The sequence below is a fragment of the Loxodonta africana genome, chromosome 1 (genome assembly GCF_030014295.1).
Source record: "Loxodonta africana isolate mLoxAfr1 chromosome 1, mLoxAfr1.hap2, whole genome shotgun sequence".
NCBI lineage: Eukaryota > Metazoa > Chordata > Mammalia > Proboscidea > Elephantidae > Loxodonta > Loxodonta africana.
In genome coordinates, this window is record NC_087342.1 from 91,637,777 (window position 1) to 91,664,604 (window position 26,828).

At 43.6% G+C, this 26,828-nt stretch overlaps 1 protein-coding gene across 16 annotated transcripts; it reads right to left on the minus strand.

The window, feature by feature from the left end:
- Positions 1–1,680: 1,680 nt before the first annotated feature.
- Positions 1,681–22,921, minus strand: LOC100664043 (patr class I histocompatibility antigen, A-5 alpha chain-like). Of its 16 annotated transcripts, none has more exons than XM_064283426.1 (8): positions 22,698–22,914; positions 22,140–22,409; positions 21,554–21,829; positions 20,641–20,916; positions 20,401–20,520; positions 19,938–19,988; positions 19,744–19,791; positions 1,681–1,860 (listed from the first exon to the last, which is right to left on the minus strand). In XM_064283426.1, exons 1-8 carry the CDS (start codon positions 22,765–22,767, stop codon positions 1,805–1,807), a joined length of 1,167 nt encoding a protein of 388 aa, XP_064139496.1. In that variant the 5' UTR covers positions 22,768–22,914; the 3' UTR covers positions 1,681–1,804. The 16 variants fall into 16 exon arrangements, 15 of the variants coding, with proteins under 15 accessions (XP_064139496.1, XP_064139506.1, XP_064139461.1 ...); XM_064283436.1 differs by having other exon boundaries at positions 19,938–19,970; positions 22,698–22,913; XM_064283391.1 differs by having other exon boundaries at positions 22,140–22,917.
- Positions 22,922–26,828: the final 3,907 nt, after the last annotated feature.

The following is a 26,828-nucleotide window of genomic DNA, read 5'->3' on the forward strand; positions in this document are numbered from 1 at the left end:
CATCTAAGGGATGTAAATACTGGGACACTTGGTATTATTATTTTGCTTAACCTGGCTAATATAAGGAGGAGGCATAGTAAGATTTTAGACAGCCCCACAGAATGCATTAAATATCAAATTCAAAGAATACCCTGCCAGGCCCTGTAGATATATGTATCTTATTAAAAATCAGTAACACCATATTTTACACCCCAGAATTCCACAGCTTTAGAATTCTTCACCTCGGCACCTTCTCCTGGCCTCCTGCGTCTCTAGCCTTCTCTCTGCCTCTCTCCTCCTTCAGGCCCTCTTCTCCTCTTACTCTCCACCGCCCTCTCACTCCTGAACTGTGGCAGTAGCACCACCTCTCCCTGCCACCCACAACTATTCTCCCCACAGTGGTCAGTGATTCTGCTAATATCACTTAGATTGTGTCACTTCTTCACTTGAAACTTTCCAATGGCCCCTATGTCCCTCATGTAAACAATCTAGAAAGTAAGATCCACGAGCCCAGGGGTCTTGGGCTGTCTTGTTAAGCTGTATCCCCAGCCTATAAAGCCCCACCTGGCACATAGCAGAAACTAAATTAAGTTTTGTTGAATGACTGAATGACAAATATTGTTGTGTTCAAATTTAGTTACATCCTGTAAAAACCACAAAATGAAAACTACAAAAAAAAATCTAGGAAATATTTTATTTCATGCAGCTAGTGGACATGACACCTCATAAATTCATCCCAGTGGAGAAAGTGCTACGTGCTTATCTGTTGCACAGTTAAGCCTGTATATTAATTTTCTAACAAATAATCATCAACCTAGTGGTTTAAAAGAACACTGATTTATTTGCTCATGGTTCTGTAGGTCAGATGTCCGGGCATGATGTGGGTGGGTTCTCTGCTCAGGGTCTCACAAAGCAGTGTTCTCGTGTGGAGCTCAGGGTCTAGCTCCAAGCTCATAAGGAGTTTGTCGGCAGAATTGATTTTGCTATTGTAGGGCGGAGACCCCAGTTTCCCTGCTGGCTGTTAACTGGCCGTTCTCAGCTGCTAGTGGCCACCAGCATTCCTTGCCATGTAGCTCCCTACATTCTCAAACCCACAAAGGAGAACCTCCCTCACAATGAAACCCTCTCACACTTTGAATCTCTTTGTTCAAGGAGAGGACATTCCATTTACAGGATCACTTAATTAGGTCAGGCCCACCCACGATAATCCCCCTGTCTTAAGACCAACTATTTGGGCCTTAAAATCCTTTTGCAGCAGCACCTACATTAGTGTTTGCTTGAATAATGGAAAAGGCAGAAACCAGGAGATGGTTATGGGAGCCATCTTACAATCTGCCTAGCATAGCCTGGCTCTTCCTTTTATGTTTCATTGGGTCACAGTTGGAAATCAAAGTTCAAAAAACAGGTTGTTGTGAATGGTAATAAAATATATTCTGTCTACTTAGCCATGAAACTCTTTTGAAATCACAAAATCAAATAATGATACATTTAATATCTTATAGTTAATTTAGAGCTAATCAAACTTAAAGTACAATAATTTACTACCCTCTTTTTGGTCATGTATTAGTTACTTCTTGAGGCGTAACAACTTACCTAGGATTTAGCAGCTAAAAACAATAAACCTTTATTATCTCCCAGTTTCAGAGAGTCAGGAATCAAGAGAGGTTTACCTGCATGCTTGTGGCTCAGGGCCTCTCACAAGGTTGCAGTCAAGCCTGCATTATCTGAAGGTTTGACTGGGGCTGATGGATCCACATCTGACGTGGCTCACTCATATGGTTGTCAGGAGAGGCCTCAGGTCCTCACTGGCTGGTCCCAGAAGGCTTCAGTTCCTAGCCACGTGGTTCTTTCCATTGGGCTGCTTCCCCCAGAGCAAGTGATCTGAGAGAGACCAATTTGGAAGCTGCAATGTACGTCCTAGACTCAGAGTCACTGTCACGACAGCCTTACTCCATCAGTTAGGAATGAGTCAGTAAGTCCAGCCCACACATAATAGGAAGGAATTAAGTGCCAACTCTTGTAGGGAGGAGCATCAAAGAATTCATGTATATGTTAAAACCAAAATTAAATATTATTCCAGGATTTTGTAAATCAATGCATCTTTCATCCAATTATTCTTCTTTACTGCTTCGAACTTCTCTTTGGGAAAATAATGATTAAAAGTTTAAGACAGAGAAGGGAGATAAACAAATATCTCTAATGGCTCTTGTCAATGCCTTTATTAATAATGCTCTCTTTAATATGTTGCAACAATGTTAAGAACATATAGTAACTAGATCAAATAGTTCCAGGACTTGGGTGCCATAAGAATAACGCCTTTAGGATAATAACTGCCTTTGTTTTTCCTTAGAAATTTCAAATTTAGTTTGTTAATATTACAAAAATGATAATTTTCATACTCAAATATTATCTTCAGAAATATTTTCCTAATGAGATTGATTTTCAACTAGAAAAAATGTGAAACTCATACTTCAGTCTATACACTTAGCTTAGTATCATGACAACAATTTTGATGTGGTGCAGTTGGCAGAAACAGTTAACTCCAATCTGAAAACAAAGTTTTTCAACACACTGGCTACTCAGTTTGGCACCCCGTAATAAATTTAGCATCCTTCAATGTGTTTTTCAATGAAATTTGGTAGAAGTGATTTGGACATCAAAGAGTTTCTAAAAAGCACTTATTATGTGTCTCTAAAAAATATTTAAAGCAGTTCTACTGTATTTTCCATTCGTATTTACTATTCTATCACTGGTTATTCCTCCATAATTTTCCAGTTAATTTATGTTGACCAACAATGTGCCTTTTCAGTTCTGTAAATGTATTTAGTCTAGTTATATGTGAAGTGAAATGTAAGCAACACATCAAATCCTTCATGAAACAGAATTGCCCTGCACATCAGATTGAACATCACCAGAAGATCAACAGAGACGCCAGTGAGCGAAAGATCAAATGACCTATTTCTAGCTTTTTCACAGCGTCCCTGCCCTCACACTGACATAGCTCCTAACAGTTGACTGTAGCTTTGTTCCAATGTCAGTAGTTCTTGCTAAAGATCCTTGCAATGAACTTTGCTGTTTTCTTTTCTATCAGCGCTAACCAAGAATGGTTCACAGGCTGCAGTTTGAAAAATGCTGGTTTAAGGAGTTGTGATCAAGTAAATGCCTTGGCACTCATGTCTGGAGTAAAAAGTAGAATTGAGGAAGCTACCATTGGCCCCTCCCCGGCTCCATTCCCCCCCTCTATCTTGAGTCTTGTGTTTATTATTCTCTTGCATTTCTCTAAAGATTTTTACAGTAAATATGTTTATCCCCCAGCCTAGTATTATTCAGATTTGCCTGTTTTTAAATTTCATGAACAGTGGCCTCTCACCGTATGTGTCTTCTGGGAATCACCTTGTTTCGTCAACACTGTTATTTGTAGGAGAGTCATCCCTGATGTGTGAGGCTGCAGCTCACTCGTATTTACTGCTGTGGAGTTTTGTATTTTATGAATATAGAAGAGTTTTGCTTTTCTATTGATGTATATTTGGGTTGATTCCAGTTTTTGCCATCAACATTAGTGTCCATGTCTCCTGAGGCACATATATAAGAAATTCCCTAGAATATATGACCAGTAATAGGATTGTTGGATTATGAGGCATATACACTTTAACCATATAGTTGTCGTTAGCTGCTATCCAGTCAGCCACTGACTCATGGCAACCCAAAACACAATGAGATCAGACTGATGTGATCTGTAGGGTTTTCACTAGCTGATTTTCAGAAGTAGGTTGCCAGGCCTTTCTTTCTAGGCCATCTTGGTCTGGAAGCTTTGCTGAAACCTGTTCACCATCATAGCAATACGCAAGCCTCCACTGACAGATGAGTGGTAGCTGCGTATGAGGTGTATTGGCCAGGAATCCAATCCAGGTCTCCAGCATGGAAGGTGAGAACCCTACCACTGAACCATCACTTCTCTCTTAACCACACTAGGTACAGCTGATTTGAGTTCCAAAGTAGTTATACCAGTTTGGACTTTTATCAGGAACCCATCAGAAGTAGTGTTTCTAGTGTGTGTTCTGAAAATAAAACACTCAGCTGGAGGAGAGGGATTGAAAGTTGAAAACCACTGCCTTGGCTGCAGAATCATGGGCATTTCATTTTTAGACTCTATTAATAACTTACTTTCTTTTCTTTTTATTCCATCTACCTTGGCATTACACTTTTAAAGAAAGTTTCCTTTTAGCATGGCCACATTGTATTATTTAGTGTTTGGATTCTCTCATAATCAAAAGGAAAAAGGGCAGGAGGGAGGGAGAGAGGGAAGAGAGAAGGGAAGGAAAAAGAAAAGACAAAAGAAAATAAAACCAAGAGGAGAGATGGAGTCATTCTCTCAAGTCCCCACCAGTGAAATCCTTAGCACTTGAGCTGCCATCTTGTGCTGTGGACTATACATGCCCCACCTACCACCAGGACAACATTCTCTTAGCCTGCAGGAGGATGACAAAACACTCATCACCTTAGAGTCTATTCCAACTCATAGCAAACCTATAGGACAGAGCAGAACTACTCCATAGGGTTTCTAACGCTGTAAATCCTTTTGGAAGCCAACTGCCACATCTTTCTCTTGTTGAGTGGCTAGTGGGTTCAACCCCCAACTTTTTGGTTAGCAGCAAGAGCTTAACCACTGCACCACCAAATCTCCTTTGAAAGAGGGCAGCCAGTCTCAAATCCCCATTTTTTTCCTGTTTTCTGATACCACTTGTATTATGTAGAGTCCTGTGAGAAGCAGACACCAATACAGTATTAAGTGTGCAAGGATTTTATTAGTGGAAACATCTGTGAGAAATGGAAAGGGAGAAAGAAAAGGCTGGGAGAGCCATCAGAAAGATGCAAGTCAGAGCCCACGGAAGGAGAGAAGGAAGGAAGTGTGGCTGGAATGCTCTTAGATGTGGCGGAGCCTAAGGAAAGCTCAGTAAGGGTGTCAGGAAGCCCTTGAGCCTGAGTCAGCCATTCAATGAGGCATAGGTCTTCCTTAGTTTCCCTGCTTTTCTCAATCATTGGATGGAAGGCACCCATGAGAAGCATGGACTACAAAAAGGTAGTTCCAGACCTCTTCTAACTTCAGGGGGAGGAGAGAGAATAATCAAGATCAGCATCAGACCAAAGCTTATACTGATGGGGTGGAGGTCAGGCATACCTCCACCCTCCAAACTTTTTACCAATTCTAACACCAACCGTCCCTCCCATTGTATTCTACTTCTCTGCTGGGTTTGATAATTCCTTGCAATGGCCACACAGACGTCACAGACCATACTCATAATTATGGAATTTATTAGGGAAGTAACAAGATGCAATTCAGGATCAACTTGGAGATCACAGGAACAACTCATGATACAGTTTTTCGATCAGGACAGCTTCTTCTCAGCCTCTACAGCAGGTCCTGTTGGGCCTGGCCTCTGCCCTGCTACAGCATGTGCTACAGCTGTTTAGCTTGGCCAGTAAGTACCTGGAGACACCCCACTCTGCCAGCGAACTACCTGCCTGAATGCACTCAGCTCTCTTACTCCCTGGTGCTCCACGGGCCAGGAAGTCCACCACAGCCATCTGGCACTGGTCTCCTGGTCCAGCTGCCTCCATTTCTTTGCCTCTGGACTCTGTCGTATGTGCCGCCGCTTCTCACCATCTGAGACCATCTCCAATGTTACACCTCTCTCTCTTTCCTGGACCTAGATGGTTCTTGGCACCGGGACCCCAGGTCCTAAGGATATGCTCCAGTCCTGGCTCTTCTTCTCCATGGTAGTGCAGTTTCCCACACTGCACCTCTGTGGGATTGGTTTTTTTAAGCCTAGCAGGATGGCGAAACTCAGTAATCCCCTCCATTAAGGTTCCATGCAACTTATTTGCAGACTATTAAATCCTCACAAGGGTTCCATGCATCTTATCTGCATAGTCCCAACCAATCATTTTGTGGAAGTTACAAGACCACGACCAGAAAGGCCATATAAAAGCAATTCATCACACCTCACAGGGTCTCAGTTGCAAGCATGACAATAGATTTCAGAGGCAATACCTGGGTCCACTAGTCAATTTTTCTCCCTCTAACTAAGTGCCTGTGATGCACATTCTCACAGCCACCATGTGATGTATTTGGGATAAAAAATTGATGATAAAGGAGAGAGAAGGGGAAGAGTTTCTGAATGATGCCTCTAAATAGACCAGGATCGATGAGGTCTAGGGCATCAAGAAGGATGGGCTCTGCTGGGAGCAGGGACACCTGACCAGTGATGACAGACTAGATGCCCATCCTACAGTTCAGATGCAAAGACATGAGAAGGTGGTGGTAAGAATCTGTAAAAATTGTCTTCTGATGTGTTCAATTTTCCCAGTAAAGTAAGAAGCAAGATCATTAGCCAAAATAGGAATGAGGAAGGAGGGGTGGATGTCTGAGCAGAGAGAATGTATGTAGTAGTCATCTAGGATGGGAGGAAACTAAGCGAATTCTGCAAGCTCAGGATGACACCTGGGCAATGGTGTGGGCATCCCTGAGGTCTGGGTCATGGACTTAAAATGAGAGTGGTCAGTATGGCTGTTTTTGTCCAGCCTCATCTAGCTGCATGAGGGCAGGGCAGAGTTGGCAGAGGTAGAATCGCCAGCTGTGTAGCTTTGCCATGCAAGTATGAAAAAGAAAGAGTGAGGAGGGGAGAGGTTGAAATGATTTACCATAGAATTTAAGATGAGTAATGAGAGAAGGGAGTCCCTGGGTGGTGCAAACAGTTAAGCACTCAGCTGCTGACAGAAAAGTTAAAGGTTCAAGTTCATTCAAAGACTCTTCACAAGAAAGACCTGGTGATCTACTTCTAAAAAGCCAGCCATTGAAAACCCTATGGAGCACAGTCCTACTGTGACACACATGGGGGTACCATGAGTCAGCTCAATGGCAACTGGTGATGATGGTGGTGGTGGAATGAAGGAAGAGAGGACATAAAGGTGTGAGGGGAAGTTAAAAAATGGCAGGATCATTAGATTGGGAATCCCAGTAGGGTCAAAGGATTGTTGGAATTGATGAACACCAAGCCTGGAACACAGGCAAATGCACAATGAATGGGTTGCTTATATTTCATTGTAATATACGATAAAATAGTAATTGCAATGTTTCCAGAGTTATGGCCGCCCTGGAAGGAGATGAGTAGGAAAGTAGGAAGCATGAAATGAGAGCACAGAAGGGCTGTGCTTATTGGCTGGGGTTATTCTTTTGTTAAATGGGGATAATAATAGTGCACACCTCGTAGGTACTTGTAAGGGTTAGATGAGGAAATACATGTAAAGCACTTAGCAAAGTGTCTGGCAGAAAGCACTATATTGCTGTTGTTAGCTGCCGTTAGGCTGATTCCCACTTATAGCGACCCCACGTATGCAGAAGAGAACCGCTGCATAGGGTTTTCAAGGGTGTGTTCTGTATGTGTGAGTCTGTGTTTGTGAGTGTATCAGTCTGCGGTTAAATTCATTTATTCATTCATTCTTCACTCAACAAATTTTTTTTTAAGCAACATCCAGGCGCTATTGAAGGCAATGGAAATACGGGTGTGAACAATCAAAATCCTTAGTCCTGTCCTCATAAAGCTGCTATTCTGGAGGAGAGACAGTGTTATATAAGTGAGCCAAAAATGGCCTCTGTGTATTAGTCCCAAGTTGTTTACTTCTTCATAGCAAACTGAAGCACATTAGCCAGAAAAAGCCTGCCAGCACCAAACTAAAATTTGTACACATCCAATTGTTTTAAAAACACCCCACCCTCCTCCCACTGGGTACAACTGAAACTAGAATTTTCCCTTCTTGAAAAAGGAAAAAAATGAACATGTTATTTATAAATTGATGTTCAGTAACTAGTGGTAAACTGAAATACTAGAAAACATTTTAAGCCTAATCCTAGATAGTCTTTTGAAAATGTATCTCTTTTAACTATCTTTTGAACTGTAGTCACATTGGTTTTTAAGATAATTTAAATTATATTTTTTCCTTTTTTTTTTTTTTCCAGAACCACTTCTTCCTTTGGGAGCTACTTGTTTTATATCCTTTTTTTTTTTTTTTAATTGAGGTGAAATTCACAAGGGACTAAGTGTTCTTAATAAGGCTTCTTATAATTCTTATCACTGGTGGATGTGTCTTCCAAGAAAGGGCCTTTTTATTTTTCAGAGTCACTTCTAAAGTCACAAGGTCTTTGAACTTTGGGGACTATTTTGCATATGGGTGCTGATACAAATTTAAACCCAAGTAGACCCCATGGCATGTCACCCTGTGAATGAAGACTATGGAAAGAATACCCTGCCTGTAGTGCATTATCAGTTCTGGACTGAAAAGCTGGGGATGAAACTTAGTGTTTTTTCATTATTGTATGTATCAGAAAAACTTACAGCCAGTGTGCAGAATTTCCTTGTTGACCTCAGCAGGTAAAAGGAGCTGGTAGTGTTAGTTCAGAGTCAAGGAATTACCTGAATCTGGTTTGTGTAGATTTACAATCTATATGCAATATTGACAAAGTCAGGTAGCTTTTACAGTTTGATATGTGTGTATAGGCTCCTCCCAACCCCCACGTACACATTCATTCATTGTTGAATTTTGGCACTGAAACTACAACAAAACTGTTGAACTAATGAGGTTTGAACACCCTGGTGAGCTCTAGGACAACAGAGCAGAGGCCAGATCCTGGGCACATCACATGACCACATCTCTGTACACTGGGAATTAACTGTAAAGGGTCTTGCAAATGAAAGAGATTTTTAATGTAATTTATACTTTGAAAATATCACTCAAAGCATTGCATAAGGGCATTATGCTGAGTGAAATAAGTCAATCATGAAAGGAAAAATATTGTATGAGACTGCAACTGTAAATACTCATGAAAAGGTTTACATGAGAAAAAGAAACAGTCTTTGATGATTACAAGGGAGGGGAGGGGTAGGGATAGAAAAACACTTAATAGACAATAGATAAGTGGAAACTTTGGTAAAGGGTAAGACAGTACATACTACTGGGGAAGCCAGCACAACCTGTACAAGGCAGGGCCATGGTAGCTCCATGGACACATCCAAACTCCCTGAGGGAGAAAACTGCTGGGCTGAGGGCTGTGAGGACCATGGTCATGGGAAACATCTAGCTCAACTGACATTACACAGTTTGTATAGAAAATGTTCTACATTCTATTGTAATGAGTAGTGTCTGGGGTCTTAAAAGCCTATGAGTGGCCATCTAGGATACTCCACTGGTCTCACCCCTTCAGGAGCAAGAAAGAATGAAGAAAACTTAAGATACAAGGGAAAGATTAGTCCAAAGGACTAATGGACCGTATGTACCACAGGTTCCACCAGACTGAGTCCACTACGACGAGACAGTGCCTGGCTACCACCACTGACTGCTCTAACGGGGATCACAATAGAGGGTCCCAGACAGAGCAGAAGGAAAATGTAGAACAAAATTCTAACTCAAAGAGAAAGACCAGGAGGGTGGGGCCAAGATGGAGGAGTAGTCAGACACTTCCAATGATACCTCTTACAACAAAGATCTGAAAAAACAAGTGAAATGATTATATACATGACAAGCGAGGAGCCCTGAACATCAAAGGCAAAGTTAGAAAATGGACTGAGCGCCAGGGGAAGGGAGCGGTGGTTCAGAAGCGGCAAGGAGTTGCTGGACCTGAATTGCCAGGAACCCTCAGGCACCAATCCCTGGAGGGACCGAGGTGGGGCTAGCAGGAGCATTCAGCCAGCCACACAACCTACTCACACCTCCAGAACCAGAGAAGAACAGCGCTCTAGGCAAAAGCTAAATGCTTGCATTTATTTTACCTTGCCCCCAGCCCCTAAGCCAGCTTCAGTGGCTGTTAATTTCCCTGGGCCTCAGATAGGTCCTGATGCACATTCTGAGGCATTCTCCTGGCCTTGGAGAAGGAATAAATTCACAATTGGCGGAAAAGATAATCTGCCAGCTCCACTTAGCTGGGGAGATCAGGACAGAAGCAGCTCCCATCCAGGCACAAATGGTCCATGGACTTTGAATGCCTTTCACCCCTGCATGGACCTGGGTGGGCCCATTTCAGGAGACTAGGCCCTTGTTGGCAGAAAGCAACAGTTTCAGGTGTGTGGTGGAGAGGTAGGTATCTGATGTTTGACACTGCTTTGCCTATTAAACAGGGTCCTTACCTACCCACATAAGGGGCCTAAGGACTGGTGGCTCCACCCACATTGCATAGGCACCCATGACAGGGTTCCAAGGACAAGTGGTACCTCCCAGTCCTTACAACCAAAAGCATTGGGTGCCCAAGGTCCAGCTGCACAACCCACCAACCTGTACAATCTAGAGAACAGAGACATGCTTTCCTCACAGACACTTGGGGGATGGGTGTCAGCCCCCTGCCTTGTTCAAAGTGTGACTCCCCCTGCTGCAACCAGCTACCTGTACCTACACTAATCACCCCTGCTCCTCTAAGACTGTAGGACAGAGCCTGTACCACAAACCTGATGACCAACCACCTGGACATCTGAGCTGAATCCATACAAGAAAAGTGAATGGATTCCTAGGCTCATATACCTGAAAAGCTCTAGCCATCTGGTGACAGGTCATTAGAGCTTCAAAGGCAAAAATAATCAAGCTAGCTCACTCAGGCAGCCTATTGGGGCATATGAAAACAAAACAAAGCAAGAAGCTAGGATACAGTAAGCAAACATAAACTAATACAATAATTTATAGATGGCTCAGAGACAACAGTCAATGTTAAATCACATATAGAAACAGACTGTGATTGCTTCAACAAGCTCCCAAAACAAATAATCAAGGGATCTTCTGGATGAAGGTGCCATTCTGGAATTACTAGATGCAGAATAGAAAAGATTAATATACAGAACTCTTCAAGACATTAGGAACGAGACCACGAAGGAGATCAGGCAATACACAGAACAAGCTAAGGAACACACAGAGAAAGCAGTTGAAGAAATTAAAAAGGTTATTCAAGAACATAATGAAAAATTTAATGAGCTGCAAGAATCCATAGAGAGACAGCAATCAGAAATTCAGAAGATTAACATTAAAATTACAGAATGAGGCAACTCAACAGAAAGTCAGAGGAGCAGAATTGAGCAAGTGGAAGGCAGAATTGGTGAGATTGAAGATTGGCATCAAAATATTTGCAGAAAAATCAGATAAAAGAATTTAAAAAAATGAAGAAACCCTAAGAATCATGTGGAACTCTATCAAGAGAAATAACCTATGAGTGATTGAAGCACCAGAACGGGAAGGGATAACAGAAAATACAGAGATGCTCATTGAACTCCATGAAAGTCACCAAGACATATTATAATCAAACCTGCCAAAACCAAAGATAAAGAGAGAATTTTAAGAGCAGCTACAGATAAACAAAAAGTCACCTACAAAAGAGAGTCAATAAGACTAAACTCAGACTACTCAGCAGAAACCATGCAGGCAGGAAGGCAATGGGACGACAAGTATTAAGGCTTGACAGAAAAGAATTGCCAGGCAAGAACTATATATCCAGCAAAACTGTCTCTCAAATACGAAGGCAAAATTAGGTTATTTCCCAATAAATAGAAGTTTAGGGAATTTGCAAAAACCAAAACAAAATTACAAGCAATACTAAGGAGAGTCCTCCAATTAGAAAATCAATAACATCGGATAACAACCCAAGACTAGAACACAGGGCAGAGCAACCAAATATCAACCCACACAGGGAAATCACAAAAATAAATCAAAGCTAAAATGCTCAAAACAGAGATATCATTATGTAAAATATGACAACATTAAAAACAAAAAGAGGGACTAAAAAATGTAGTCATAGAACGTTCATATGGAGAGGAAGTCAGGGTGATATAAAGAAATAAAAGATTGGTTTAAAATAGCAGTACTAAGGTACCCACAAAGGAAACTAACAATCCTACACATCAAAATAAAAGTAAAATAAAACAGAAAAACATAAAGACTCAGCAAATACAAAAGCAACAACAACAAAAAAGAGGAAAAGACAAAATATAAAGAAAAATGACTCAGCACAAAAAAGTAAGCAGAAAAAAGAAACTGTAGACAGCACCAAAAAAAAAAAAAACCTCATACCTATCAATAATAGTGCTGAATGTAAATGAACTAAATGCACCAATAAAGATACAGACTGTGGCAGAACGGATAAAAAACACAATCCATCTATATGGTGCCTACAAGAGACACAACTTAGGCTTAAAGACACAAACTAAAACTCAAAGGATGGAAAAAAATAAGCAAACAACAATCAAAAAAAAAAACCAGGAGTGGCAATATTAATTTCTGATAAAATAGGCTTTAAAGTAAAATTCAGCACAAAGGATAAGGAAGGACACTATATAATGATTAAAGGGTCAATATACCTGAAGGATATAATCGTAATAAATATGCATCCAACAACAGGGCTCCAAAATACATAAAACAAACTCTAACAGCATTGAAAAGAGAAATAGACAGCTCCACAAAATAGTAGGATACTTCAACACACCACTTTTGGTGAGGCACAGAACATCCAGAAAGAAGCTCAATAAAGACATGGAAGATCTAAATACCACAAGCAACCAACTTTACCTCATGGAAATATGCAGAACACTCCACCCAACAGCAGCCAGGTATACTTTCTTTTCCAACAACATGGAACATTCTCCACAGTAGACCACATATTAGATCATAAAGCAAGCCTCAACAGAGCCCAAAACATCTAAATATTACAAAGCATCTTTTCTGACAATAAAGCTATAAAAGTAGAAATCGATAACAGAAAAGAAAGGGAAAAAAAATAAGCACATGGCAACAGAATAACACCTTGCTCAAAAACTACTGGGTTATAGAAGAAATTAAGGATGGAATAAAGAAATTAATAGAATCAAATGAAAATGAAGACACTTTCTACCAGAACTTTTGGGACACAGCAAAAGCAGTGCTCAGAGGTCAATTTATAGCAATAAATGAACACATCCAAAAAGAAGAAAGGGCCAAAATCAAAGAATCATCCTAACAACTCAAACAAATAGAAAGAGAGCAGCAAAAGAAGCCCTTGGGCACCAGAAGAAAGCAAATAATAAAAATTAGAGCAGAATTAAATGAAATAGAGAACACAAAAACAATTGAAAAAGCTAACAAGACCAAAAGCTGCTTCTTTGAAAAGATCAAAAAAATCAATAAACCATTGGTTAAAATGACAAAAGAAAAACAGGAGAGGAAGCAAATACCCCAAATAAGAAATGAGATGGGTGATATTACAGCAGACCCAACTGACATTAAAATAATCATAACAGAATACTACAAAAAACTGTACTCTAACAAATTTGAAAACCTAGAGCAAATGGACAAGCTTCTAGAAGCACACTACCTACCTAAACTAACACAAACAGAGATAGAACTAACTACACCTATAACAAAAGAAGAGATTGAAAAGGTAATTAAAAAACTCCTAGCAAAAAAAAGCCCTGGCCCTGACGGCTTCACTGGAGAATTCTACCAAGCTTTCAGAGAAGAGTTAATACTACTATTACTAAAGGTATTTAAGAGGATAGAAAAGGATAGAATACTGCCAAACTCATTCTATGAAGCCAGCATAACCCTGATACCAAAACCAGGTAAAGACACCACAAAAAAAGAAAATTATATACCAATATCCCTCAAGAACACAGACACAAAAATTCTCAACAAAATTCTAGCCAATCAAATTCAAGAACAAATCAAAAAGAAATACTTCAACATACCAGGTATGCAAGTATGTTTCAACATTAGAAAAACAATCAATGCAATCCATCACATAAATAAAGACAAGAAACACATGATCTTATCAACTGATGGCGCAAAGGCATTTGACAAAGCCCAATACCCATTCATGATAACAACTCACAGCAAAATAGGAATAGAAGGGAAATTTCTCAACATAATAAAGGGCATTTATACAAAGCCAATAGCCAACATCATCCTAAATGGAAAGAGCCTGAAAGCATTCCCCTTGAGAATGGGAACCAGACAAGGATGCCCTTCATCACCACTCGTATTCAACACTGTGCTGGAGATCCTAACCAGAGCAATTAGACTAGAAAAAGAAATAAAGAGCGTCCAAATGGGTAAGGAAGAAGTATAAGTACCTCTATTTGCAGATGATATCATCATATATACCGAAAACCCTAAAGAATCCACAAGAAAACTACTCAAACTAATAGAAGACTTCAACAAAGTATTAGGATATAAGTTATACAAAAATCAGTTGAATTCCTCTACACCAACAAAGAGAGCATCCACGAGGAAATCAACACCATTTACAATAGCCCCCAAGATGATAAAATAAAAAAAATAAAATAATTAGGAGTAAATCTAACCAGAGACATAAAAGACCTATATAAAGAAAACTACAAGACACTACTGCAAGAAACCAAAAGAGACCTATGTAAGTGGAAAAACATACCTTGCTCATGGATAAGAAGACTCAAAATTGTGAAAATATAAAAAAAAAAAAAATTTTTTTTTTTTTTTTTACCCAAAGCAATCTATATATATAATGCAATCCCAATCAAAATTCCAATGGCATTTTCCGATAAGATGGAGAAACAGATTACCAACTTCATATGGAAAGGGAAGAGACCCCGGATAAATAAAACATGAAAACAAAAACAAGAGCAAAGTGGGAAGCCTCACACTATCTGATTTTAGAATCTATTATATCACCAGGGTAGTTGAAACAGCCTGGTATACTACTGGTACAACAACAGATACACAGGCCAGTGGAACAGAATTGAGAATCCACATGTACATTTATCCATGTATGAGCTGCTGATACTTGACAAAGGCCCAACACACTAAATGGGGAAAAGACAGTCTCTTTAACAAACGGTGCTGGCATAACTGGATATCCAACTGAAAAAAAACTGAAACAAGACCCATACCTCACACCCTGCACAAAACTAACACAACATGGATCAAAGATCTAAATACAAAATCTAAAACTATAAAAATCATAGAAGAAAAATAGGGACAATGGTAGGAGCCCTAATACATGACATAAACAGTATAAAAAAATTACTAACATGCACAAACACCAGAGGAGAAACTAGATAACTGGGAGTTCCTAAAAATTAAACACTTATGCTCATCCAAAGACTTCACCAAAAGAATAAAAAGACAACCTACAGACTGGGAAAAAATTTTGGCTATGACAAATCTGATCAGCATCTAATCTCTAAAATCTACAAGATACTGTAAAACCTAACAACAAAAAGACAAATAGCCCAGTTAAATAACGGGCAAAGGATAAGAACAGGCACTTCACCAAAGAAGACATTCGGGTAGCTAACAGATACATGAGGAAATGCTCACGATCATTAGCCATTAGAGAAATGCAAATCAAAACTACAATGAGATGACATCTCACCCCAACAAGGCTAGCATTAATCCAAAACACACAAAATAATAAATGTTGGAGAGGTTGTGGAGAGACTGGAACACTTACACACTGCTGCTGGGAAAGTAAAATCGTGCAACCACTTTGGAAATCCATTTGGCACTTCCTTAAAAAGCTACAAACAGAACTGCCATACAATCTAGCAATCCCACTTCCTGGAATATATCCTAGAGAAATAAGAGCCCTCACATGAATAGATATATGCACACCCATGTTCACTGTAGCACTGCTCAAAATAGCAAAAAGATGAAAACAACCTAGGTGCCCATCAACAGATGAATGGATAAACAAATTATGGTATATTAACACAATGGAATACTACATGACGATAAAGAACAATGATGAAACATCTCAACATGGACAAGTCTGGAAGGTGTTATGCTGAGTGAAATAGTCACAAAAGGAGAAATATTGTATAAGAACAACATTATAAGAACTCAAGGAAAGGTTTAAACACAGAAGAATGCATTCTTTGATGGTTACGAGGCGGGGGGAGAGGGGTATTCACTAACTAGATAGTATACAAGAATTATTGTAGGTGAATGGAAGGACAACACACAATACAGGAAAAGTTGGCACAACTAGACTAAACCAAAAGCTAAGAAGCTTGCTGAATACAACCACACACTTCTAGGGACAGAGTAGTAGGAGCGGGGGTCTGGGAACCACGGTTTCAGAAGACATCTAGGTCAACTGGCATAACAAAGTTTCTTTAGAAAATGTTCTGCAGCCCACTTTTGTGAGTGGTGTCTGGGGTCTTAAAAGCTAGCAAGTGGCCATCTAAGATGCATCAATTGGTCTCAACCTACTTGGAGCATAGGAGAATGAAGAACACCAAAGACACAAGGAAAATACAAACCCAAGAGACAAAAAGGGCCACATAAACCAGAGACTCCATCAGCCTGAGACCAGAAGAACTAGATGGTGCCCGGTTACCACCACTGACTGCCCTGACAGGGAAACAACAGAGAATCCCTGACTAAGCAGAAGAAAGTGGGATGCAGATCTCAAATTCTAGTAAAAACACCAGACTTAATGGTGTGACTGAGACTGTAGGGACCCCAGAAGACATGGCCCCCAAATTCACTGTTAGCTCAAAACTAAAACCATTCCCGAAGCCAACTCTTCGGACACAGATTAGACTGAACTCTAAGACATAAAATGAGACTGGTGAGGAGTGTTCTTCTTACCTGAAGTAGACACATGAGACTATGTGAGAAGCTCCTGTCTGGAGATGAGATGAGAAGGCAGAGGGGGACAGGAGCTGATTGAATGGACACGGGAAATACAGGGTAGAGAGGAGGAGTATGCTGTCACACTATAGGGAGAGCAGCTAGGGTCACAGCAGCATGTGTGTGAGTTTTTGTATGAGAAACTGACTTGAATTGTAAACTTTCACTTAAAGCACAATCTGGTAGATGAAGTCTCCCTCATTAACATAACTGCCTCTAATCCTGCTTTATTAACATCGTAGAAGTTAGGATTTACAACACATAGGAAAATTACATTAGATGACAAAATGGTGGACAATCACACAATACTGGGACTCATGGACTAGCCAAGTTGACACACATTTCCTGGGGGGATACAACTCAATCCTTAATACCCCCCAAATCTTTCTTCAGCCCAGACATTTCTCCTAAATATCACTCATATATCCAACTACCAATCAGACAACCTCACTTGCATTTCTAACAGACATCTCAAGTGAAACATTTCCTAAACCTAATGCCAGTGATGCCCCCTCCTCAAGTAAGCTCCTCCCAGAGTCTTTTCCACCTCTGCTGACGGCAGCTCCATTTTTCTTTTTGCACGGTCCAAAATATTTCGTGTCCTCCTTGAATCCACTTTTTCTTTCATACCCCAATTATAGTCCACTAGCAAATCTTCCAAAGTTCCATTTCAAAATATATCAAGAATCCAATCACTTCCCACTATTTTCACTGCTCACTGACAAAACCACCAACATCTCTAGCTGAAAAACTGCATGGATATCCTAGTGTGTTCCTACTGCCTTGTTCATCCTCCAGCTCTTGATTCTATTCTGAGCACAGAAGCCAGGGTGATCCTTTTAAAAGCAGTCTGCCTCGGTCATCTAGTGCTGGTATAACAGAAATTCCACAAGTGGATGGCTTTAACAAAGAGAAGTTTATTCTCTCACCATCCACTAGGCTAGAAGTCTGAATTCAGGGCACCGGCTCCAGGGGAACGCTTTCTCTCTGTGTCTGCTCTGAAGGAAGGTCTTTGTCATCACTCTTCCCTTGGTTTGGTAGCATCTCAGCACAGGAACTTCAGGTCCAAAGGACGTGCTCTGCTCCCGGTGCTGCTTTCTTGGTGGTATGAGGTTCTCGACTCTCTGCTTGCTTCCCTTTCCTTTTATCTCCTTTTATCTGTTTTGGGGCAGCTGCAGCATGTCCACTCACACTGACTAACGCTGACTCTCCTTTCCTGTATATGCTGCTCTCTGCTCCCTGTCTCCCTCTCCTCCCTCCTGTCCACTCCAGCACAGTCTCATTTCCCTCTGCAGACCAGACAAGAATGATCCTAGGGGTTATGGACGCTATTTTACAAGCAATGGTGAACTTAAATTAGATTCTGCTTTATGAATCCATGAGGTTGGACTGGTCAGCACTAGGATTATAGAGCTAAGGGCAAGGAGAGAGGGTAGGCAAGTGGAAGACGGAAACATAACAGGAATTTAAAACAAGAAAACTGTTGGATTCTCTAATTACAGAATTTTATTCCTTAAAAATATTGGGGAAAAAGGTGGAAATAATAATCCAGGAAACAACCCCATGAGGAAAAGACCGGAACAAGTCTGAGAGTTCATTTCTCCACACCACAGAGACTCCTGTGTGCAGGGGATGCCCTTAGCCTTGTGGGGACATTGAAAGGAAAAATAACTTTTTTCCGCTGCTGTCAGATGGGGACACCCAGAGAAAAGTGAGACCAGAAGTCGTGCACAAAACAAGAGCAGATATATCCTCTACAAAAACAAAGACACAAAAAATGAAAACACAAACCTTGGGGTCTGAGGGTCAGGCCAGGCCTAAGCTCAGGCTAACCCAGCACACGAAGCCCTCACTGCCTGTCTTAGTTATCTAGTCCTGCTATAAAAGAAAAACCACAAGTGGATGGCTTTAACAAAGAGAAATTTATTTTCTCAGTTTAGACGGCTGGAAGTCTAAATTCAGGGTGCCAGCTCTAAGGGAAGGCTTTCTCTCTCTGTGGGTGCTGGAGGAAGTCCTTTTCTCTTTGAGCTTCTACTCCTGGGTGATCTTCACGTGCTTGGCATCTCTCTTCTGCCATCTCTACTTCTCTCCCTTGCTTCTTTAATCTTTTTTATGGCTTGGAAGAGATTAACTCAAAATATACCCAACACTAATCCTGCCTCATTAACGTAACAAATGCAACTCATTCCCAAATGGGATTATAACCAACAGACATAGAGGTTAGAATTTACAACACATGTGTTGGAGGATATAATGCATTGGTAACATCGTCCATGCTGTGAAGACAGGACAAGACCTGGGCAATGCCTGAGTCCCTGTGATCACAGGTCCTTTTGAGGGGTCAAGAACAATGCAGCAGTGAAGATGACCCAACCAAGGAGTGACTATGTCAAAACCCACGCTGTCCTGAAAACAGGCCCCATTCACGCTTAGCTCCTCCACAGCTTTCTTCCATCCCTGCCTGTGACAGGCTCAGCAAAGCAAACAAAGGATTCTGGATAGTTCTCAGGTCTCCATTTATTTCCTCTCTGAGATTCTAAGTTTCATCCTCTCCTTAATTAACCCAGCAACCCTACCTCATGGCAAGAATTGGACAAAAAAGATCATTCCAGGTTATCATTTTCAATAGGTAAGTGAGAAGTTGCAGCTCAGAGCAAGAGAAGTTATGACTGGGATGGAGACATTCTGGCCCTGTCTCTACTGGAACAGGAAATGTAGATCTAGGGGAAAGGACACAGGTCAGTGTGGGGAGGGTGTCCAGGTGGGCAGGGGTGGGTTAGTCCCACCACATCCTCACATTATGCTGACAGGAACACAGGTACATTCAAACAACAGTAGCAGTAAGAGAAGTCCTGAATCACAAAGCGAGTGTGAACAAATCTTGCATGGGTCAGTCCGTCCCACACAAGGCAGAGGTCTTAAGCTAAGGAAGAAAGGAATCATGAACAAATTCAGGTCAGTCATTCTAAGTGTTGACACTCTGAACAGCCCACCAAAGATCAAAATATCCAGTTCCAAACTATCCCCCATAACCAAGTCATGTCCCCTCTGCCCCAATCCCTTCCCCATGTCTGGCCCTCAGGGTCTCACCTTTAGAAGTCATGAGAGACATATCAGATCCCTGGGCACTGTCGCCATCTCGAGAAGAACAAAAACATTTATCTGGTCAGAGCCCACAGGAGGACATGAGACTAAAGGAGGAAATTTGAGGTGGGGGGCTCTCCCACAGGATCCTGCCTACACTCTTCCAAGGGTCTCAGGATCAGCCCACATCCTTCACTTACTTGCAGCCTGCGTGGAGCTCCTTCCCTGTCCATCTGTGGGAAGAACACATCCTGTGAGAGACCAGGGAAGAGCCAGGACCATGAGGTCCTAGAGGAACCCAGTAATCATGGACCCCAGGCAAGTTTCCAGAACTGTGATTTCAGACTCAGGACAGGACAAGGAATTAAAAGGAGATATGTGGGGACTGGACCACCCACCCTCCTAGAGGTCTGTCCTCAGCAGGGGTTTTCCCCTCTAATCTGTGACTATGGGCATCAGGTCCCCATCACCAGAAACATCTAAGGTGAAAATTTACCTTCATCTACACATGTGATTTACGTGTTTACAGAGGGCCCCAGACTGGGTAAGCATGTGTGTGTGGATGATATTTCCTAATAACAAGGCAGAAGATGAGCAGACTCCTAGCTGGGGATTGAAATTTTCACGTGTAATAAGAAAACTCAGACCCCACCCCATCTCTACCTGAGCTCCTCTTCCTTAAGATCACAACTGCAGCCACCACAGCTCCAAAAGCCAGGGCTCCAAAGAGCACCAGGCCAGCAACTATTCCCATGACGGGGATGGTGGACTGAGGGGGTGGCTCTGGAAGAGAGGGGAAGGTGAAGGGCCCTCACCCACCAGTCTCAGCCCTGACCCTGCTGGAGGTCTCCAGAAAGGTTCATGCTTTCCCTGAGAAAAGGCTCCGTCCTTGTCCCCTTTTACCCCATCTCAAGGTGAGGGGCTTAGGCAGCCCCTCATGCTGCACACGACACGTGTATCTCTGCTTCTCTCCAGAGAGCACCACTATGGCCACCCACTTCTGGAAGGTCCCATCCCCCGCAGGCCTAGTCTCCACAAGCTCTGTGTCCTGGGTCTGGTCCTCCCCGTCCCGCTGCCAGGTCAGTGTGATCTCAGCTGGGTAGAAGCCCAGGGCCCAGCATCTCAGCATGACCTCATGGTCAGAGATGGGGTGGTTGGTCACATGTGCCTTTGGGGGATCTGAGAAGAAAGGTCAGAAACTTCAGATACTCTGCATTATGTCCCATGGGCCACGGGAGCAGGGCTCATGTGACCATGCTGAGATTGGACAGAACATTTGGGTGGAATGAGGAAGTGCAAAACTCGGACACTAGTTTGGACTCAGGGGTCTGGAATACTCGATTCCTTGGAAAGTTCTAGAATCTAGGTGAGACTGCCCAGTATAATAGGTTCCAGGTCTGAGGAGAACAGGGGTTTCTGGCCCTGCCCTGGGTGGTGACCAAGAAACTCAAAAAAGTTGGAGTCAGACCTCCAAAGAGGTTGGGTGTGGAGCAGAGAACAAGGGCTGAGAACCAGTCCCTGGGGGTTACCAAGGCCACTACCAGAGTCAAAGAAACTGCTGATCAGTTATTTCAGGAATCATTTCCCCATTATCCCTAGAGAGGCTGGATCCCTTAATTCTTCCTGAAAGAAATGCATGGTCTCTGGGTAAGTCACTCTCTAGTACAGATTCTACTAATAGGGGCTGACTCCTCCCTCTCTCAGACCCTTGGGAGCATGGGAGGGGGTATTCAGGTGTCCATCCCTATGGGAGGCCTATTGGAGGAACTGCCTAAGCCAAGGGGAGACCTGGGAGTCGCCCCACAGGCCCACGTACCTGCACGCTGCAGAGACTCCTTCCCGTTCTCCAGGTATCTGCGGAGCCCCTCCACACAGGCACCCTCCAAGTAGGCCTTGACCTGATCTGCATACTTGTCAGCCTCCCACTTGCGCTGGGTGATCTGAGCGGTCGTGTCCGCCGCGGTCCAGGAGCGCATGTCCTGGCTCAGGGTGATGTAGTCGGAGCCGTCGTAGGCGTACTGAGCGTACCCGCGGAGGAAGAGCCCGTCAGGACCCACTTCACAGCCATATATCCTCTGGAATGTGTGAGACCCTGACCCCGCCCCCGCAGTCAGCCCCGCCCCCGCTACCAGCCCCGCCCCCGCCGTCAGCACCGCCCCCGCCGCCAGCACCGCCCCCACCGCCAGCACCGCCCCCACCGTCAGCACCGCCCCCAACCCCAGGCCGGCGGCGATTGGTCAAATTCCTTTCGGGTCTAAACTGAATCGAATCCCCTCGGCTCTTGCCGGGTCGAAGGACCCGGCGGGTCCCGCGGCCTCGGGGTGAGGTTCGGACCCGGGGACTCGGGGCGACGCGGCCGCGGGGACGAGGGGACCCGTGACCTGCGATCTGGCGTCACTCACCGGCGTCGCTCTGGTTGTAGTAGCCGCGCACGTTCCGCAGGCTCACTCGGAAAGCCTGTGCGGTGCCCTTGGCTCTCCGTGTCTCCCGGTCCCAATACTCCGGCCCCTCCTGCTCCATCCACGGCGCCCGCGGCTCCGCCCTCGGGTTCACGGCGTCGCTGTCGAACCGCACGAACTCCGTGTCGTCCACGTAGCCGACGGCGATGTACCGGGGCTCCCCGCGGCCGGGCCGGGACACAACGGTGTCGAAATACCTCAGGGAGTGGGAGCCTGGGGGCGGGGAGCGGCTGAGACCACCGACCCCTCCCTCCCCGCGCGGGCCCGGGTCCGGGGTCGATGGGCGCGGGGAGGGGGAAGAGGGGTCAGGGGTGAGCGGTGGTGGACCAAGAAGGGGCAGCGGGAGAAGCAGGGCCGGGACAAAGTGAGGGGAGAGGGAGGGGAGGGGACGGGAGAGGGGGTCTGGGAGGGGGCAGCTTCCCCGAGGGTCCTGCGTCCCGACCACGTGGTCCCCTCCTCCTCCCTCCACAGAGGCTGTTTCCCTCCCGACCCCGCACTCACCCGCTCGGGTCTGGGTCAGGGCCAGGGGCCCCGAGAGCAAAAAGAGGAGGATCTGGGAAACTATCACCATGATCGACGGAGTCTGGGAAGACTGAGTTCCAATGGGTCCGTGCGGAGTTTATAACCGGGAACGGAGGAGACACTGATTGGCTACTGCAGAAACCGGATACACAATGGGAGAGAGAACTGGTGTCGCCTCATGTTGTCCAGTCAGAAGGAACTGACACAGGTTGTGAGAGGGAGAAGTGAAACTCCCGGGAGACCGGGAATCCCCAGCACTTGGTTTCCTCACTCCAGACACCGCCTTCGGGGCCTGAGAGCCAAGCCCAGGTGCTAGGAGTTTGTCCTGACCCCTGTCCTCCTGTACAGACCACTCTTTGTTCACACTGGCTCCCTAAGTCCTACCCTGGGCTGTCAAAGGAAACTGGGGAGAGACCCCCAGGCTGGGGCCAGCCCTTCTCCTCCTCTTCCCTTCTTGGAATGCCTTCCGCTGGACTGGACTCCCTCCCTCCCACCTCTTATTTCTCCCCCACCCCCCCCCCGAACTTCTCTAGAACAAAATTCACCCCCCAAAGAATCTGATGCCAGAGTAAGCTCACCTTAAGAATGGAGGTAGAAGGACAGGGGTCTCCTCTTTAAACCTAGAAGAGGTTGTGTCTGAAGACACCAGATAGATATTCCCAAAGAGACAAGTTTCCTTTTTATTAATGTCAGTGGGTCACCCAACTTTGATAACCTCAAACCATCAGGAATCTAATTTGTAAGAGAAGTGATTTTGTCCATTCATATATAAATGTGTCTGAAAGGCTCTGCAGTCAGGCTCACAAAGTTCTGAAGTTTGACTTTCTCGAACAATGTATCTATTTACTCCTGGGTTAGTGTATATTAAAATTATCTTCATTCCATAGCTCTGAGTTTGTCTGAGTCCCACACCTATCTTCAATACAAAGCAGCTCATGAAAGCACAATTTGTTACTGTATATTTTAACTAGAAGAGTGTAGGAAGTTTAACCTCTTCAAAGCTGCAAGTGTTCAACAGTCAAAATGCCTTCACCAGGGCACAGGCATTGACTGTTTATGAATTATTAACCTCTAAAGGATATAACAGAAAGCTTGGCAGTTGGAGCCCAGTCAGGGGCACTGGGGAAGAAAAGGCCTGTTGATCTTTTTCCCTTAAAGATTTCAGCCAAGAAAACCCTATGGAGCAGTTCTACTCTAACACATGGGCTTTGGCATGAGTCAGTACAAGACAAGGGATGTCCATATTTTATTGGGACACTTGGTACTGTTATTTTCTTTAACCTGGTTAACATGAGGAGGCAATTCATTTTTAGGTAGCCCCACAGAATGTATTAAATATCAAATGCAAAGAATACCCAGCTAGATCTTTAGGTATATATACTAATTAAAAATCTGTAAAAAAAAAAAAAAAGTACTTAAATTTGAGAATTCCACTGCTTAGAATTCTTTACTTCTGCTTCTTTCCTCGCCTCCTGCTTCTCCAGGCCTTTTCTCTGTCTCTCTCATCCCTCAGGCCCTCTTCTCCCCTTGGTCTCCACCACCTTCTCACTCTTTTTTTTTTCTTCCGTCATTTTTTTCATTGAATTTTTGATATAAGTTTACAGAACAAACTAGCTTCTCACTAAATAGTACACATATTGTTGTATGACATTGGTTCAGAACCCCACAACATGTCAATACTTTCCCTTCTCAACCTTGGGTTCTCTATGACCAGCTTTCCTGTTCCCTCCTGCCTTCTAGTCCTTGCCCTGGGCTAATGTGTCCCTTAGTCTTGTTTTGTTTTATGGACCTGTCTAATCTTTGGCTGAAGAGTGAACCTCAGGAGTGACTTCATTACTGAGCTAAAATGGTATCCTGGGGCCAAACCGTCAGGGTTTCTCCAATATATATGAGACAAAGTCTCATCATCCTCGCTTCTAAGGAACATTCTGGCTGTACTTCTTTCAAGATAGATTTGTTCATTCTTTTGGCAGTCAATATTCTTTGGCAGCACCACAACTCAAAGGCATCAATTCTTCTTTGGTCTTTCTTCTTCACTCTCCAGCTTTCACGTGCATATGAGGCAACTGAAAAACACCGTGGCTGGGGTGAGGTGCACCTTAGTCCTCAAAGTGGCATCTTTGCTTTTTAATGCTTTAAAGAGGTCTTTTGCAGCAGATTTGCCCAAAGTAATGCATCATTTGATTTCTTGACTGCTGCTTCCATGGGAGTTGATAGTGGATTCAAGTAAAAGGAAATTCTTGATGACTTCAATCTTTATTATGATCTGCCTGTGTTGAATGAATGAATGACAAATATGATTGTAGAAAAATCTACTTACATCACATAAAAATCAAAATGAAAGATGTAAAAACAAAAACTAGGAAAGATTTTATTTTATGCAACTGGTGTGCATGATGGTTGATATCTTCATTCAGTGGAGAAAGTGCTATGTGCTTATCCGTGGCAGAGTTGAGCCTGTGTATTAGTTTTCTACTGCTGCAGAACAAAATACCACAAACTTAGTGGCTTAAAACACCGCCCATTTATTTGTTCACAGGTCTGTAGGTCAGCTGTCCAGGCATGGTGCGGATGGATTCTTCAGACCAGGGTTTCACAAACTTATGCTCTCATCTGGAGCTGGGATCTTCCTCCAAGCTCATACAGAGGTGTTCGCAGAGATCCGTTTCTTGAAGCTGTAGTGCTGAGGTTTTCATTTCCTTAGTGGATGTCAGCGAGGAGGTCCTCCCAATCCTAGTGGCCACCAGCATTCCTTGCAATGCGCCCCCTCCATCTTTAAGCTCACAGTCCAAAACCTCCTCACATTGACCCCCTCTCACACTTTGAATCTTTTTGCTCAGGAAGAGCCCAGGCCTTTTAAGGGCTCACCTGATTGCATAATCTCCCTGTCTTAAGGCTGACTGATTTGGACCTTAATTACATCTGCCAAATCTCTTCACAGCAGCACCTACTAATGCCTCAATAACTGAAAGAAGGCGTACCCATATTTTTACGAAGATAATGTTCCATGTATGTTTGCCAGTGGCTTCCCCCCCCCCGCCCAGGTGCTTTCATAAACGCACTACTGGAAACTCTGGTTGCACAGTGGTTCAGAGCTTGGCTGCCAACCAAAAGGTCGGCAGTTTGAATCCACCAGGTGCTTCTCGGAAACTCTGTGGGGCAGTTCTGCTTGTCCTATGGGGTCGCTATGAGTCGGAATCGACTCATTGGCAATGGCTTTGGTTTTTTTATAGGAAAATTCCTGGAGGGTGGGAGCACAGCTGACAATCAGACATATAGCAGGCTTATGAAAATACCTGGGGAGGGAGTGCGGAGGGCATGGCTGAAAAACAAACATAGAATGTACAGAAAAATACAGTAATCAGAGGGTAGTTATTGGAGGCCACCTTGTAATCTGCTTAGCATGGCCTGGTTCTTCCTTTTGTGTTTTATTTGGTTACAATTGGAAATGGAAGTTCAAGTAAACAGATTGTAGTGAATGGTAGTAAAATACAACCTATCTATGGATCACATTTATAAGGCCTTTCTCACCATGATCTTGTAACTCCCACCAAATGATTGGGTGGGGCTATGCAAATAAGGTGATTGTGGCCCACCAAGGAAGTTAGAAATCTTGCTAATAATACGAATAAGGTGCATGGCACCTTTGTGGTGGTGGGACCATGCAAATAAGGTGTATGGAACCCTATAGAGGGGATTGGTCAGTTTCTCCATTTTGCTAAGCTTCAAATGAGCCATTCCAGAGGCAGAAAGAGGGAACCTCACTATTACCAAGAAAGAAGAGCTGAGAACGGATCATAACCTTTGGATCCAGGGTTCCTGCACTAACTCCTAGACCCAGGAGACAGAGAACTGTAACACCAGAGACTGCACAAGACAGCAAGAAGTGGCGGCAAGCGTAACAGAACCAGCAGCAGCAGAACCAGGAGACCAGCAGAAGATGGCACAGTGGGGTTCCTGGCCCACAAAGCAAGAGAGTTGAATGCCTACAGGCAGGATACTTGCTCTCCAAGTGGGGTGCCTCCAAACACTTGTTGGCAGAGCTAGTCTTGCCAACCCATGAAGCTAGAGAGCTCAGCACCTTCGAGCCAAGGCTTACTGGTGGAGTGG

Bases quoted from the DNA above. Each gene is read 5' to 3' on its own strand.
- LOC100664043 (XM_064283391.1), bottom strand. From the start codon at position 22,767: ATGGTGATAGTTTCCCAGATCCTCCTCTTTTTGCTCTCGGGGCCCCTG. The intron at 19,989-20,400 runs GTAGAGATGGGG...GGTCTCTCACAG, and splicing joins CTTAAGGAAGAGGAGCTCAG to GATGTGTTCTTCCCACAGAT. The intron at 1,861-19,743 runs GTGAGACCCTGA...GGTCTCTCTCAG, and splicing joins GTCTCTCATGACTTCTAAAG to ATCACTTGCTCTGGGGGAAG.